The 14,179-nt window shown below is 29.7% G+C and overlaps 1 protein-coding gene across 8 annotated transcripts; it reads right to left on the bottom strand.

Annotated features, from left to right (window-relative positions):
• Nucleotides 1-1,422: 1,422 nt before the first annotated feature.
• LOC137835576 (putative axial regulator YABBY 2) lies at nucleotides 1,423-10,433 on the bottom strand. 8 transcript variants are annotated; one of them, XM_068644149.1, is made up of 7 exons: nucleotides 10,090-10,433; nucleotides 9,764-9,912; nucleotides 7,800-7,919; nucleotides 7,550-7,658; nucleotides 6,601-6,649; nucleotides 5,521-5,596; nucleotides 1,423-1,854 (listed from the first exon to the last, which is right to left on the bottom strand). In XM_068644149.1, the coding sequence occupies exons 2-7, from the start codon at nucleotides 9,833-9,835 to the stop codon at nucleotides 1,750-1,752; spliced, it is 531 nt and encodes a 176-aa protein (XP_068500250.1). In that variant the 5' UTR covers nucleotides 9,836-9,912; nucleotides 10,090-10,433; the 3' UTR covers nucleotides 1,423-1,749. The 8 variants fall into 8 exon arrangements, with proteins under 8 accessions (XP_068500250.1, XP_068500245.1, XP_068500247.1 ...); XM_068644144.1 differs by having other exon boundaries at nucleotides 7,550-7,685; nucleotides 10,090-10,397; XM_068644146.1 differs by having other exon boundaries at nucleotides 7,550-7,664; nucleotides 10,090-10,341.
• Between the last annotated feature and the right edge of the window lie 3,746 nt (nucleotides 10,434-14,179).

Raw genomic sequence — 14,179 nt, 5'->3', positions numbered from 1 at the left:
ATATTCAAGTGCATAGGTAGTAGGATGCCTATAAAGTTACTAAAAATGAGAAAGGCTAAACCATTTTTAACCCACTTCTCTTATTAGTTAAAATTTACTAAAAGTTAAAAAAATATGGGAAAAAATATATTAGTTAAGGTATAAGACGCTCCAAAGATTTTAATTTAAAAAAAAATCCAACCAAGAAAAACCTCACTTTTTTTTTTTATATATATTGGGACATCCCTTAAATGTCCTAATTTATTTATTTTACTTTTTTATAAAAAAATAAACATAATACTTGATATTGAAATGCTTAAACAATTATTCTATGCTATCATATAATATTTATAAATATTTTAATAAATATAATATTTTATAAGCAGATATGAGATGAAACTTATTCAGCTTTATATAACTGAAATGAATTTGTAAAAATCTTGAGCATTTTTTTGGGTTAGAATAGAGACCATAAATATGGAAAGAATTTTGAAGTTTTTTATTTATTTTCCTTACATATACATGAGATACAAGTAAATAAATAAATATACACTCTATCTATATTGATTTGTCTCGTAATCTTTCTGTAAAGATTATGGTCTTTGTGGAGGATCTCTTTTAAAGAGTGCCATTCTTTTGTGTGCATTTTTTATTAGGCCCTCCAACTAGTTTTCACCCTTCTTAATAAAATAAACATATGCTTAAATAGCTATACATAAATTAAAGTTTATTGATAATTCTGTATATTAGGGTGAAAATCAAGAAGTTTCTATAAGATTCTATTCTGGGATCAAATAATTGTCTCTTGAACTTTTCATTTCAGTCAATAGTTGTTGGCATGAAGCTGGTTTTTCTCCTTATGAAACTCGGTTGATGCTATGAATTTAGGGTTTAATCAAGGGAACCTGGGGTTTTTTCGTTAACCACTCTCTTCTATATAGTTCCTTTTAATAAAAAGATTTAAAAAAATGTTCTGAGAACGTGACAGAGTATGACATGCATGCAACCCTGCAATGTGTGGTGTTTCTTTCAGAAGGCTGCACTGCATTAACTGAACAAGACGGTCCAGGAAGAACAAGAAAAGAATCAATCAAAGATAGGAAGAGAAAAAAAAATGAACAATTCCAGCTATTTGGTGGTAGAATCGTAATGTTCAGATAGCCCCACAGCGCAACACTCCAAGGTATGAAGAACACTCTAAAAAGAGAGAGAGAGAGAGAGAGAGAAAACCCTCATGAAATAACATGGTGGATAAAAGACTGTTCCTCTGGATGAAGCACCATTTTCCGAAAGAAGGGTCAAATGGCAACATCTCAAAGATGAAAAGCACTGTTAAAGTGGTCCTCTTGGAGGATGAGAGAGTGACACATGGTGTGTTTCATCGATCGCTTATCATGAAAAGAATAAAATGTTGCAATCGTCCTTTGATGTGTAGAGACTCAATCACCCAAAAGAGAAAGATATATAGATTATTACAAAACAAAAGGAGAATGAAACTTACAATGTTTGTTTACTTAAGTGCCTAAGTTCAACATAGTAATTAATGCAATCACAAGAATAGCAATCATATCATAACAACTAGAAAAGGGAAACACAAACGTTATAGTATATGATATTAAAACATGGGTGAGAGGCTGAGGTCAATTTTCTGGAGACTCTCCCATCCAGTTGTATGATTGGGAAATTTCATCAACCTCATTTTTCACTGATTTAGGTCAAGCACAGAAAAAAACATCTCATAATAATAAACTTCCATTTATATATATGTAATCAGTAAAATCCGTTAGACTTTTGAGTACCATCTCCCTGGTCCAACTTTGCTTGCTTATTGCCATCCAGCTTTAACCCAAAGTGAATGTGAGGGAAATGTGCCCACTGCATGATATATATTCACAATATCAGAAAGGAAAAACAAATCAAGGTACTGTGCTTCAAACCACAATTAGTATACCAGTTCAAACAAACCCTATTGTATGTAATAAGACCCTATAATATAGTTATAAGATTTTTAAAAAGTATTCATAACATGAACAGATTACAACAGAAAACAAAAATAACTTTTTGATTTGAAATTGTAATATTGTTCAAATCACGGTTCTGTTTATTTGAAGTTGTAAAAGAGGTAACATTTAATATTAATTGAAAACTGAAACCAAACATGTTGTTAACCTGTCAACAATTTTATGACAAGTTCAAGTCTCTCTCATTTTCTGTTACCCGGCTTTATATTTGTGGCCTACCAATTGATATTGTGCAGAGCTTGTTTCAATGCTCGGGAGTTATATATTTGGAGGAAAGCATAAAATGGAATCGCATGTTGCAGACTACGGCCTCTTAATGCATATCAGAGTGCAAGTGTTGGACTCATAAGAGTACGTGCATACAAAATAAAATATTGAAATAGAATCACAAACCTATGCTGCTGAATTTACATGTTCTGGTTTGAGCAAGAGGTTTGATAAATTCTGCTATATTTCACCTATAGATCTCATATTGCAAAAGAGAAATTATATGATACAAATCAGCTTTCAAAGAAATTCTCTTTACAATATTTGGAATCTTCTGAGATCTGTTTGGGTGGGAAATGTGTGTGGTCTTACATTTTCTATTCTGCTATTTTTTTACTGTATCAGTATAAACTATATATTTTATGCAAGTATTGTTTGAAAGATTAGTTGTATATAGATATAGGTATGTATATGAGTTAGAGTACTAAACTATTTCCTAATATATATATATGATAAAGAAAATGTTTTTCTAATAGTAGACATGCGAAATAATGTGTTTGTGCCCTACAAAAGCCGTGCAAAATGATGATAGAGGTTTGTGAATGTGTGTATATACTCTACAGAAGCCCTACCAAAATGCTGATATATCCAGAAGTCAATTAGAGGGTTCGTAGGTATCCTATAAAAACTAGGAACATCCATTACTATTAAATTCATTATTTTTATTGCATCTCTAGTTCACTATTAGTTTCTTTGTTGTTTTGTAAAAATAATGATCTCAACATTTTTCATTTTTGGCTTGTCTCATTTTTCCTGTATTAAACACATTTAAAAAGTGAATTCTAACTTAATTTCATAAAATCATGTATAAACTGTGAAATTTGTATTATTTATAAATTATAAAATATTTTAATATTAGTAAATGTGTATAAATCTTAAAAATAACTAATAACAAAAGTCATAAATCTTTTTGATAAATAAAAAGTTATAATAGAATAATGACAATGGAAACAAAATGCTATCAATTCATTTTAATCAAATTTTAAAAATATTGATGATTTGTACACTGTTGTGTCATGGGATGTGCAATAAGTGAGAGGAGGAACAGGAAGAGAGACAAAAATGAATAAGATAAAAAAAAAATATATAATAGATTAAATCATATGAAAAATATAATATATGTAAATAGAAAAAATATGTGAAAAATTCAAAATTGAAACTATGATAATGAGTTTAAACTGGATCCCCTTTTAAAGAATTTTTTTATTAACAAATATATTAACTAGATACTGTAATTCATATATAAAAGTCTTATATATGGCCAAATGAAAAAAATAAAAAGAAATAAGCTGCAGAATCAATGTATATCAATGAGAAAAGATCATTGGTATTACTCATCTTAGCTTTAACCTTTATAAAGTTAAAGTTTGAACTGAAACTATTGACTATAATATTACAAATTAAAAGTTTAAAATCCAAGTGGTTCACATACCAAAAATTAATGACAGCACAATAATCCATCTATTCATAACTTCAAGCTATTTAGATTCATAATCTTGTATGTCTAAAATAAGTGCCCTTTTCGTTGTAAAACTTATTTTTACGCATTGAAAATCAAAATTTCAACAAAGTCATACCTCCATGCAATAATATCATCTCATATCCTTCTTTCTTATATCCCAAGCCATTTTATTTATATTTTTCTAAAAAAAATTCATTTTTTCATAATGCATAAATTATTTGATATCACACATAAATTAAAGATAAGAAAAATTCAAAATACATAAATAAATAAATGTAAATCTTACTTTACAAACTAATTTTATAACTTAAATTAGACTCAAAATCAATTTTTTAAAATAATTTATTTATTCTTTTTTACTAATAAAAAAATCAGAATCATTTAAAACCTACTTTTATAAAAATTAAAAATTTATTCAATCTATTGTGTTATTCGGATGACTCATAATTTAGTGTAACTCACATTAATAATATTGAAAGTCTCAAACAAATTTCGTAAATTTGAGTTATCGGAATATCTAAATGGTAATTGCCTACTTCTCACACATATCAACCTCTCATCTCTACTGATAAAAGAAAAAACACCTCTCATCTCAGATCACTTTTCCCATTTTATTTCTGAGTTTTAAAGACTGGTGTTAAAAGAGAAAATGGTACAAGTTTAAGAAGGATAAAGGGTTTTTTTTTACAACCCTTTTATATTACATACTATATACCTACACCTACATTGTAGACTTGAATTAGGAAAGTCCAGGATACGAGACATGTCAGTGAAACAGAAGGAAAAAGGCAGAGAGAGTGAAGAATCAAGAGTCTTCAAAAAGACAGAAAACAAAATCATAATTATATTGCTTCTCATGCTTCAGTTATTTTCACTTACCATTTTTTTCATCTATGCCTCATATCATCCTTCAAAACACTAAGCTTATATTAAAATAAGTAAGTTTGATGAACTAAACGCATAAAAATGCTGTAAAAAAAACTTATCTAATTAATTATAACTAATATTTTTAAGTTCAATTTCAAATTTTAAGTTTTCGTCCTATTTGATTCCCTCTCGAGTTATATATAGGTCTTTTACTTTTAGTTATTTTTTTGCGAGTAAAATAAATAAACGAAAACATGACTAAAAAATGTTTTTGTTTTGTTAAATCAAAGAGTAAGGTAAACATTTGATGTTATAGGAGTTTAAAATAACTAAGATTTATAATCTTATTATAAAGACTAAAATGTGACTTTATTCAATAATCACGTAACACAGCAAGTCATGAAACAACAAATCAAATTATATTTAAAGTTCAAGTTAACTAGTAACAAAATGAACTTAAGCTTATGCAAACTTTATGCAGAACTGACACTGACACTGAAATTGTGTTATAGATTAAACATGATATTAGCTTGAAACAGTTTGTTTATTTATGATTTTGGAGAAGTATTTTGTGAGTTCTACATGCATGTTGGTGAATTAATTGTTGAAAAATAAGAGGAAGAGTGATTGTATGAAGCAGTAGAAGAAGATGATGATATGCCATTACTGCACAGCCAAGTTTGATATAAAGGTGTAGCCTCCAAGAGAAAGGAGGCATTGGCTTTATTGGTAATGTTTCTACAATAATTGAGAGGGCATTGGATTTCAATCTTCACCATGTTAATATAAACGACAAAGTCATTTTTTATTGTGCAATCATCACATGTGAGGGGAAACAAGAGATGCAAAACTTGCATGCATTCATATACCAGAATGCATATGCAAAAATGGAAAAAGGAAAATACTGATAAAGCTTCAACTCACGTTTTTCGCAGCCGTGCTAAAAGCTTCCCTGTGACTGATATCTGGATTACTAGCCTTAATTCTTTGTATTTCCTCTCTGCAATCACAATTATTTATATAATACATTGCACATCTTTTCAAACAAACAACCACAATATCTTATCTAATGCACACATATATACCTAAATATGGTGATTGTTCATCACTTATATTTTATATATTTTGAAAAAAATTTAGATATGATTATAAATATGTTTAAGTAATTTAACAAATTCAAGTTATAATTTACTAAAAAAATACTTTTAGAGAATAATAGGTGTATATTAATATGCTTTCAACTTTTTTAAGAAAAAAATATTCCAACAGATCTAATTAAAATTATAACTTTTTATATGTATAGTAGTTACCTTTTTCAAAAAAATTTAAGCTATAAAAACAATGGCATGCACTGATTGTTAAACCATAACATGTTTTTCTCTTTTAAAATGAAGTTACTCCCTTCATTTTCTTTATTAGTTCATTTTTTTAAGAAATTTTCGTACCTATCTTTTAAAAAGTTTAAAAAATATTACTTTTAAACATGTTCTTAATTTTACCTAATTCCCAATATTTTACATATTTATCATAAAGGAAAAAAGAAAATTAAGAAGTTAAAAAAATAATTTAATATATAATATTTTTTTAATTTGTAAACTATCATTAAAGATAAATGAAAAGGAAAATGATAGAAATATATGTTATATATATATATATATATTCATGTTGTTCCAGGTTATAATAGAGTCCCAAGTTATCTTATTTTTATTCTGAATCATTCTCTAAAATTTTAATAGTCATAAGAATTTACATGTGTATATATATACTATAATTTATTTCAAATGTATGTATTTATGATTTCGTCCAATTTTCCATCACTCAAACAATCATATTATTTAATCATGAATCGTCATTCAGATTAATTCTTATATTCAACTAGTTTTTTTATTTTTATTTTAATCATTAACAAATTTCTATACAGTAAATATAATTGTGGATATACATTATACAAAATAGTAGATGGTAAATGAAAGGAAATTTATTGTAAATTGATAGATCACTTACTTAATGAACCGATTATAAGCAGAAGGAACACGCTGTCTCTTCTCTGGAGCTGTATGGATCAAGAATTTTTTTAGTTTATGGTACTCAAAAAGATTGCATAGACTGTAACTATATATATTCACCATAAATTAGCAATTAAATTAGTTAACACTAAATGAGATCTTCTAACAACCAAAATCAGGTTGAGGAAGAACTTTTAAAAGAGCTGGCCCCATTGTTGGACAAACTGTTGCAGTGACAAATTCAATTCTCCCAAAAGTTATGAAGTACCACTATGAATATCAATCATATCATGAGAGGACAAGATGAAAATTCTTACCTATGCTCAGTTTAATTATGACTAATCAAATCAATAATCTGACGCGAAAAGGTGTGTATATTTTAAGCCACATACTGTGCACGTGTTAACTGATTGATTAATTAAGTGATTATGATAAACATAACTAAAAAGTTGTAACTTTGTAGCTGTAAAATGTACAAAGAATTTGCATATTTGCAAGCATAGTGTTGAGATGTATATGTAGCTAGGGCACAACATGATTGCAGTCAATTAAGGATGGGTCAATTTGTTGCGAAAGGTCACCATCTGGTTGGGGACACTTAAATAGAGATGAAGAAAATATAGGCCAAATTGGGTATCTTTGTACCACAAAAAACTTGATACTCAGAAAGATGGACGCCCACTCTCATGAAAAACTGAGCTTAACAATGTGGCCTCAATGATGGCATATAGTGTTCTGCTTGGTTACATTAATTAACTTGTGCCAGTTGTGGCATAACGTAGTTTCAAAATCTTTGTGTTCTCAAACCTTCTGAGAGAGTATAACGGAAAACTTCAGGCTGGCCTAGCTATAGGACCCATGTTGTTCATTCAAATTAACTTATGTATTTATGTATGCCTAAAGCTAAACAAGAATTAATGAGATAAAATAGAGTGTGTGTGACTCACGACGAATGGGAGGAATCCTTGGTTGCTCATGGTCGGACTCAAATGATTTGCATTTTGATGATGATCCCAGTTCCTTGCTGCATGCTTCTTGAACACTTAGGTGCTGTCTCTGTAACTTAGCAACGGTAGAAAAATGCTAAGAGAAAACACACACACAAATATGTGAAGTCCAGAAGTTACTCAGCAAAAAGAGTGCAAAATGAAGAAGATGGAAATAAGGAAAGATTCAGGAGGGTTTTGAAATATGTACCTGAGTTTCTTGAGAAGGAAAAGGTTGAAGTGATGCTCCCATGTTAACTGATAGCAGATTGGCACAGTGTCCACATCTAACTGTAACTATGGTGAGCAAACTGCTGCATGGAACACTAACCTGCCAAAACCCATTTTCGAATGCAAAAGGCAAACAAATATTATCACTTTCAATTTCACTAGGCATTATCTAGAAACTAAGTAAGCTGAATATGTAATTTTAATGTGTCTCTCTTAGAAACACAAGGGAATTGAAGAAGGGTATGTAAAATGAATTGGAATTCTGAGTGCTTTAAATTGTTTCGTACATAAATGTTTGGACCATCGCCATAACCAAATTATAGTTTCAGAGCTTCACACTTGTCGATGTTAAAGTATTTATATATATTGGAGAATTGAAGCTATCACATTCAATGGAAAGTTGGTTCGAAGCACCAGCATTGCAATAAGAAAACAAATTGGTTGGTGAGGTTGAGAGAGAGAGATTCTTTTCTCTTTCATTATGAGCGAGAGCAAGTTAGTGCAGCTAGCATATTGAATACTACATGTTAGCAGGAAGCTGAGCAACTGACATAGCAAATTTAAAAGTTAGCACTCTCACAATGTCTCCATTCACTTTTTTGCTGACACTGCAAGGTAAGATAAAAAAAGATAGACATTGTAGCTCATAGTGATCGAGGAGGAAAGAGAGAAAGAGAAAGAGAAAGATGAAAATGACATGACTGGAACGGAAACCATGAAAATGAAATTAAAACACAAAAACACCGTTAACCACTACTGCTACCAAACAGATATGATTAAAGAAAAGTGATCATCATCATGAAGCAGATTAAATTTACTGCTCCTTGTGCAGTGTCAAGATCGGAGTAGAGAAAGAAAGAAAGATAATGCTTTCTCAAAAGGAGTAACTCAACAGAGATATTATGATGAAAGGAGAGAAAGGTAAAGGAAAAAAAGAGAGAGAGAGAGAGAGCATGGCATTTTCTGGTGCGTAAATGGATTTGTCTGGACGTCATAATCGCCACAAGTTCTTGTAGAAAGAAAGAGAGGACACTGTCTCAGTACTTAAAAGGTAGCAACAAGTCTGAAATTGTGAAAAAACCTTGATCATCAAAAAATGACGCTTCACTGGCAAATCATGATGAACAGAATACACCACCTTCAACTTCATCACTCCTCAGTGAAAAGGAATCAAGCGAAGTGGACTGAGGAAAGAGAAATCACCACATAGATTTGTATAGATTTCATTTTATGAGCTGTTAGTACTTCTCACAAAGAAAACAAGAAACAAAAAGAACTGATAAATTAAGACAACGGTTGACTTTTTATACAACATAACATATATAGCAAGTGAGATCATACGATGCTATATATATCCTAATGAAAAATTAAATGAAAAGAATAAAAAGAGGGGAAAGGGCTCCTTATATTCCAAGAACCCTAACTCCTGGGAGTAGCCCTACCTTTTCACAGCCCTCAAATTTTGTTTTGGGTATATGCGTTTTGTTTGAAAAACATCTCATTCAGGCTTACAAATTGCCTTTCACCTTTCAAAATCAGTCTGTGCCTTACAATTATTGAAAGCTTCTGGGTTTCTAGTTTAATAATTGTCTTCTGCTATTACTCACGAGAACCAAAGCTGAACTTTTTATCACAAAAAATAGAGGTTATGGACAAAAACCCAGTTACACTTTCCCATAAAATATAAGATGGGAGTCAACTAATTCTTGATCTAAGTACATTCCAGCCAAGAAATTCACTTCAATGATGGATTTCAATTTCAACTCCTTGGGGAAGTGACCCTTCTTCAATTCTTTGCTTTCATGATCTCGATTCAAGAGATACAGAAAACCGGTATCGACAAATTATTAGCTGGTGAAACACATGGTATAATAACAACAAACAAGCTTAGAAGAATTCAGGGAAAAAGAGAGAGAGAGAAAAGAGAGAATTCAGAAACTGTACCGCTAGAGTGGTGTTGCAGAAGTTGCAGTGAACATAACAAACACGTTCGGCTGCCATCATGTCCATTGACATTTTTTAAAAAAAATTGTGACTGTCCTTCGTTTTTGCTTAGTAGATTTATAGGCAGATCAGAGAGGAGAATTCCTTGACTGAAAACAAAGCGAAGAAGCTAGATCAAGGATTTACAGAAGACCCAGAAGAATATAAGACAGAGAATCATAAAGGTTAAATAAAGAAAAGAAACTTTGGTATTATTATTATTTTTTTTAATGCGGAGAGAGAGTGTGTGTTTGTGTGAGTGAGAGAGAGAGAGAGAAGAGGTGTACAAAAATCTGAATGGTTAGGATGGGACTATTCTGGTCGGGGAAAACCAGTGAAGTTGAGTGGGATTAGTGACAGTTTAGAATTATGAAGAAAAGATGGATTATGGGAAGTGTGAAAATGTTTGGTGTGTGTGTTTTTATGTGCGCGTTTGTGAAAGACAGAGAAGCAGAGAGTGGGGAAAGAAGGTGTGCGGGGTTGGATGTGTTATGATTGTGAAAATGAGTGGGTGGGAGTCACCCATTCTCTCTAACCTCTCTGCCTTTCTGTAGCGGACGAGGGGGGCGAGATATTAATGCTCAGAATGTTTAACATCCTATCAGATCAGATCATCACAGACAAAATACCTATCTACTACTCTCTTCTCTTTTCTCTTTTCTCTTTTCTCTTACTTTACTACTCAATTTTACTTCATTTTTTTCTTTCTATTACTACTTCTTATTCAACCCCTTACTTACTATTTTTATTTCTATCAAATCTATTTAGTTATTGGTTACTTTGATATTGTTCATCACTAGTTTTTGTTACCACTTTTTCCCCCTTCTTTTCAATAAACCTTTTTCAAGTCTATTCTGATTTCACAATCTCTGCTACCTCAACTTCTTCAAGTCTAAATCAAATTATTCTGAGTGTTAATTACACAGTAAGTCAACAAAGGTTAGTAATAATAATGACGTCGAAGGACTGTGGAAATAGCAAGGATTGTAAATTGGCTTTTCTTCTGCCTCGGGGTTTCAATTGCGCTGTACTATTTGCAAAGTGAATGCACATCTTTTTTTTAGCACAAAGTGAATAGACATTTTACTGTGCATATTCATATTTTTTCCTGTGACCATCTTACACGTGGGACATTCATATTTTTCCTCACAGTTCTTCAGGTTTTTTCTATAAAAAAAATAATAAATAAATGTAAAACTAGATATGTTTAAATAGATTATGATATTAACATAATTTCCTAAAAAAATTTAAAACATTACAAATAATCCAAACATATTTAGGTATTTACAAAAAGTTGTCTCTACTTCTTTACATACATAAATGTACAACAAATTATCAATTTTATTTTTCTTTTATCGATAAAAAAAAAATATATAATTTAGGGTGGTTCAATTCTTATATAAAACACTGGAAAGTTCGTAACATAAAACTATCATAATAACTAGCTTCCCTCAAAGATCTTAAAGAAATTGAACAAATCTAAATTTTTCAAACAATTTTTAATCGAATACGTACAAATCAAGAATTTTAGGTATCACTCTGAGATGAAAAATCGTTTAAATTAAAATTAAGAATAAGAGAACCCAATCAACAAATATAACTTCTAAATAACAAAGATAATGTAACACCTTGATGAACATTTTTAAATAAAAGGGACTTTTAAATCAAATTTAGTTAAACAGAAAAAAAAAATGTTATTTAGGAAAGAAGCTATGACTTGATGAAACTGAAACTTTGAAATGTGGCTTGCTCTGTGTACGTACACTGCATTTCCACCCACCTTGGTCAGGTCATGTTTATACAGTTTCATTCCAGACACAATATTTGAAAAATCCAAGGCGTTCAGAAGAGAAATGTTTATCGATAAAATTTTTAATTTATGATGATATTTAAATTTGTTATATTAATTTTAAGACATTTATAAAACTAACATAAAAGGTTTAATTTTTCTAGTGAAAATGCATACAAAGACCTTATTTGTATTAATTTGAAGTATATATTCTTATTGAACTATTCTAGCAGAAGCTGATGAGCAAGAAGCTGGACGAGTAAGCTGCACTATTTGCCTTTCTCTTACGATTTATTTTGAATATTGTTTGTACAATTAATAATATTTTCTAATAAGAGGCTTTCCCCTAAATCACATCAAACATAGGTAAAGTCAAACATATTAATTAAATAGTTAGGCTAAAAGTTTTTAAAATTAAAAGCATATTAAATAAGGAAGTCAAACTATACAGGTCATTAAAAAATTATGATTAGCAAATATACTTTCTTAAAAGAATAATAATAATAATAATAATAATAATAACAGTTTATCATATTTTGATATAATATATCATTATAGTTCGTTAGCTTAATTAATTCGAAATATATGTATTTGCAATATTATTCAACAGAAGTGTCTATGAGATCTATTTATATTTATCCACTTAAAAGTGATTACATTTTAGAAACACTTGTGAGAATTGTTTTCAATAAGCGTACGTAGAATACTGAGTCATGTAAGAATTTTAAAACTGTGGAGTCAAGTTAAGTCTTCTTGATTCTTGAATCAGGTTAAACTCAAGTCTTGAAGCCAATCCTAACTCACTCCACTTTGGCCAACGAGTTATTATATATATATATATAATTATTTTGGAAATTTGTAAATATAACTTTTTACTAAATGAATATTTTCTTCAAAATATAATTGAAATTGTTTAATTGTAAACTGTTTTTTTTTTTTTCTGAAACATGTATGTTTAATTACTAAAAGTAACTTTTTTTTAATAGGATGAAGTATTCTTCAAATACTCTAATTTATTTATTCATTCATTGTAATGAAAAAGTGATATATTGTTTTATTGTTTCAAGACATAGTGTTTTAAATTTATATATATCTGTAATCTCAAACATTTTCTCCATTTGGGACGATCCAATGTAGCAATAGAAATTTGCTATAGGGATGCAAAGCATGAATTTGATATTATTATGTATATGTGTAGAACTTACAAGGGAATTGGTTCTAACATTTTTGTTTTAATTTAGAGTACAATATGTAAATATATAAATTACTATGAATTAATCAACAATTTTTGTAGGTGTGATGAGAACACGCTGAAGGCTATGATTCTGGAATTAAGCATTTTCCCTTCCATAAGAGATGTTATCACGACAACTGGATGGTCAAATGTCGAATCTCTTTACTCAAACAAATAAATAAGATGTTTTATTCTTATATTCTTTTTTTACTTTAGCGTAATTCATTATTTTCTTTCTGATTTTTCTAAGTTTTCTAAAAATTAATGTTTGAAACATATGTACTGAGTGGTAGACGATCTTAATGAAATCACGAGACCATGGTAAGATTAAACTTGATTATGAAATACAAGATTGGGGAAGAGTATATTGAAATTTCTAATTAATTTCAGTATGTGATATGGTGTGAATAAGGGTTAAAGATAAACTTCTAGAGGAGTAGTTTGCATTAAATATGATAATAAAAAGTCAAAAGAAGTGGCAGAAAAGGTTACTTTTTTTAATTGCAAAATTAGTGATCTTCCTTTCTAGTATCTTTGCCTTTAGCTAAGCATAGATGAGTAAGCACTTGTAAACCTTTTGTAGTTATGAGGAACAAGTTATTCTCTTGGAAAAACAAGCATATTTCTTTCAGAGCTTGTATCACTGTTCTCAATTTCTATACTCTTTTGTCTTTTATTACTTTTTTGTTTCCATACAAAACTCCAAAGATATAGGAAATGGGTAAAAATGCAATCGAGCAAGTGTTTAATACCATTTTAATATTTTTTTTCAAGGTTAGAAAAAAAAATAAAACTTTAAAGGTATAATTCATTTTCTTATTAACATTTGAAATTAATTATTGTGGGAAAATGGATTTTTTTATCAGCAATACAAAATAAATAAATGGAAACCATTTCAGGATGTTACAACCTTATGCATAGTACACAAAAGCCAACTTCAAATAAATACCACCAAACTAACTAAAATATCTACCCGTACTACACCAAAAAACAACTTCGAAAGATTAATCTCCAAAAGTTCCAAACACTAATTAGAATAGAAAAACAAAGCAAAACAAATTTTAACATAAATCCGCCAAAGGTGATGGAAGGTAAATTGGAAAAAGGGTATATGTAAGTAAAAAAAAAGGGCAGGTGTGAAAGTGCTAGAACTTTTGAATTTAAGGCTACTAAGAAAATGAGAAAGAGAGCAGGGTACTGGTTGAAAAGGAACTTTTATGGAATAGGAATTAGTAGCAAAGTATGTGAAATGAAGGCCATAGGGAGAGGAACAACAAATTCTTCAAAAAGTAGTCAACATGATTGAGGGACGCAAAACTGAAAATACATATTTCAGGAATAAAGGTTTGCTTAG

The sequence above is a fragment of the Phaseolus vulgaris genome, chromosome 5, assembly GCF_000499845.2.
Source record: "Phaseolus vulgaris cultivar G19833 chromosome 5, P. vulgaris v2.0, whole genome shotgun sequence".
Lineage (NCBI taxonomy): Eukaryota > Viridiplantae > Streptophyta > Magnoliopsida > Fabales > Fabaceae > Phaseolus > Phaseolus vulgaris.
Note: the sequence above shows the minus strand (reverse complement) of the source record. Positions and strands in the feature narration are given on the sequence as shown.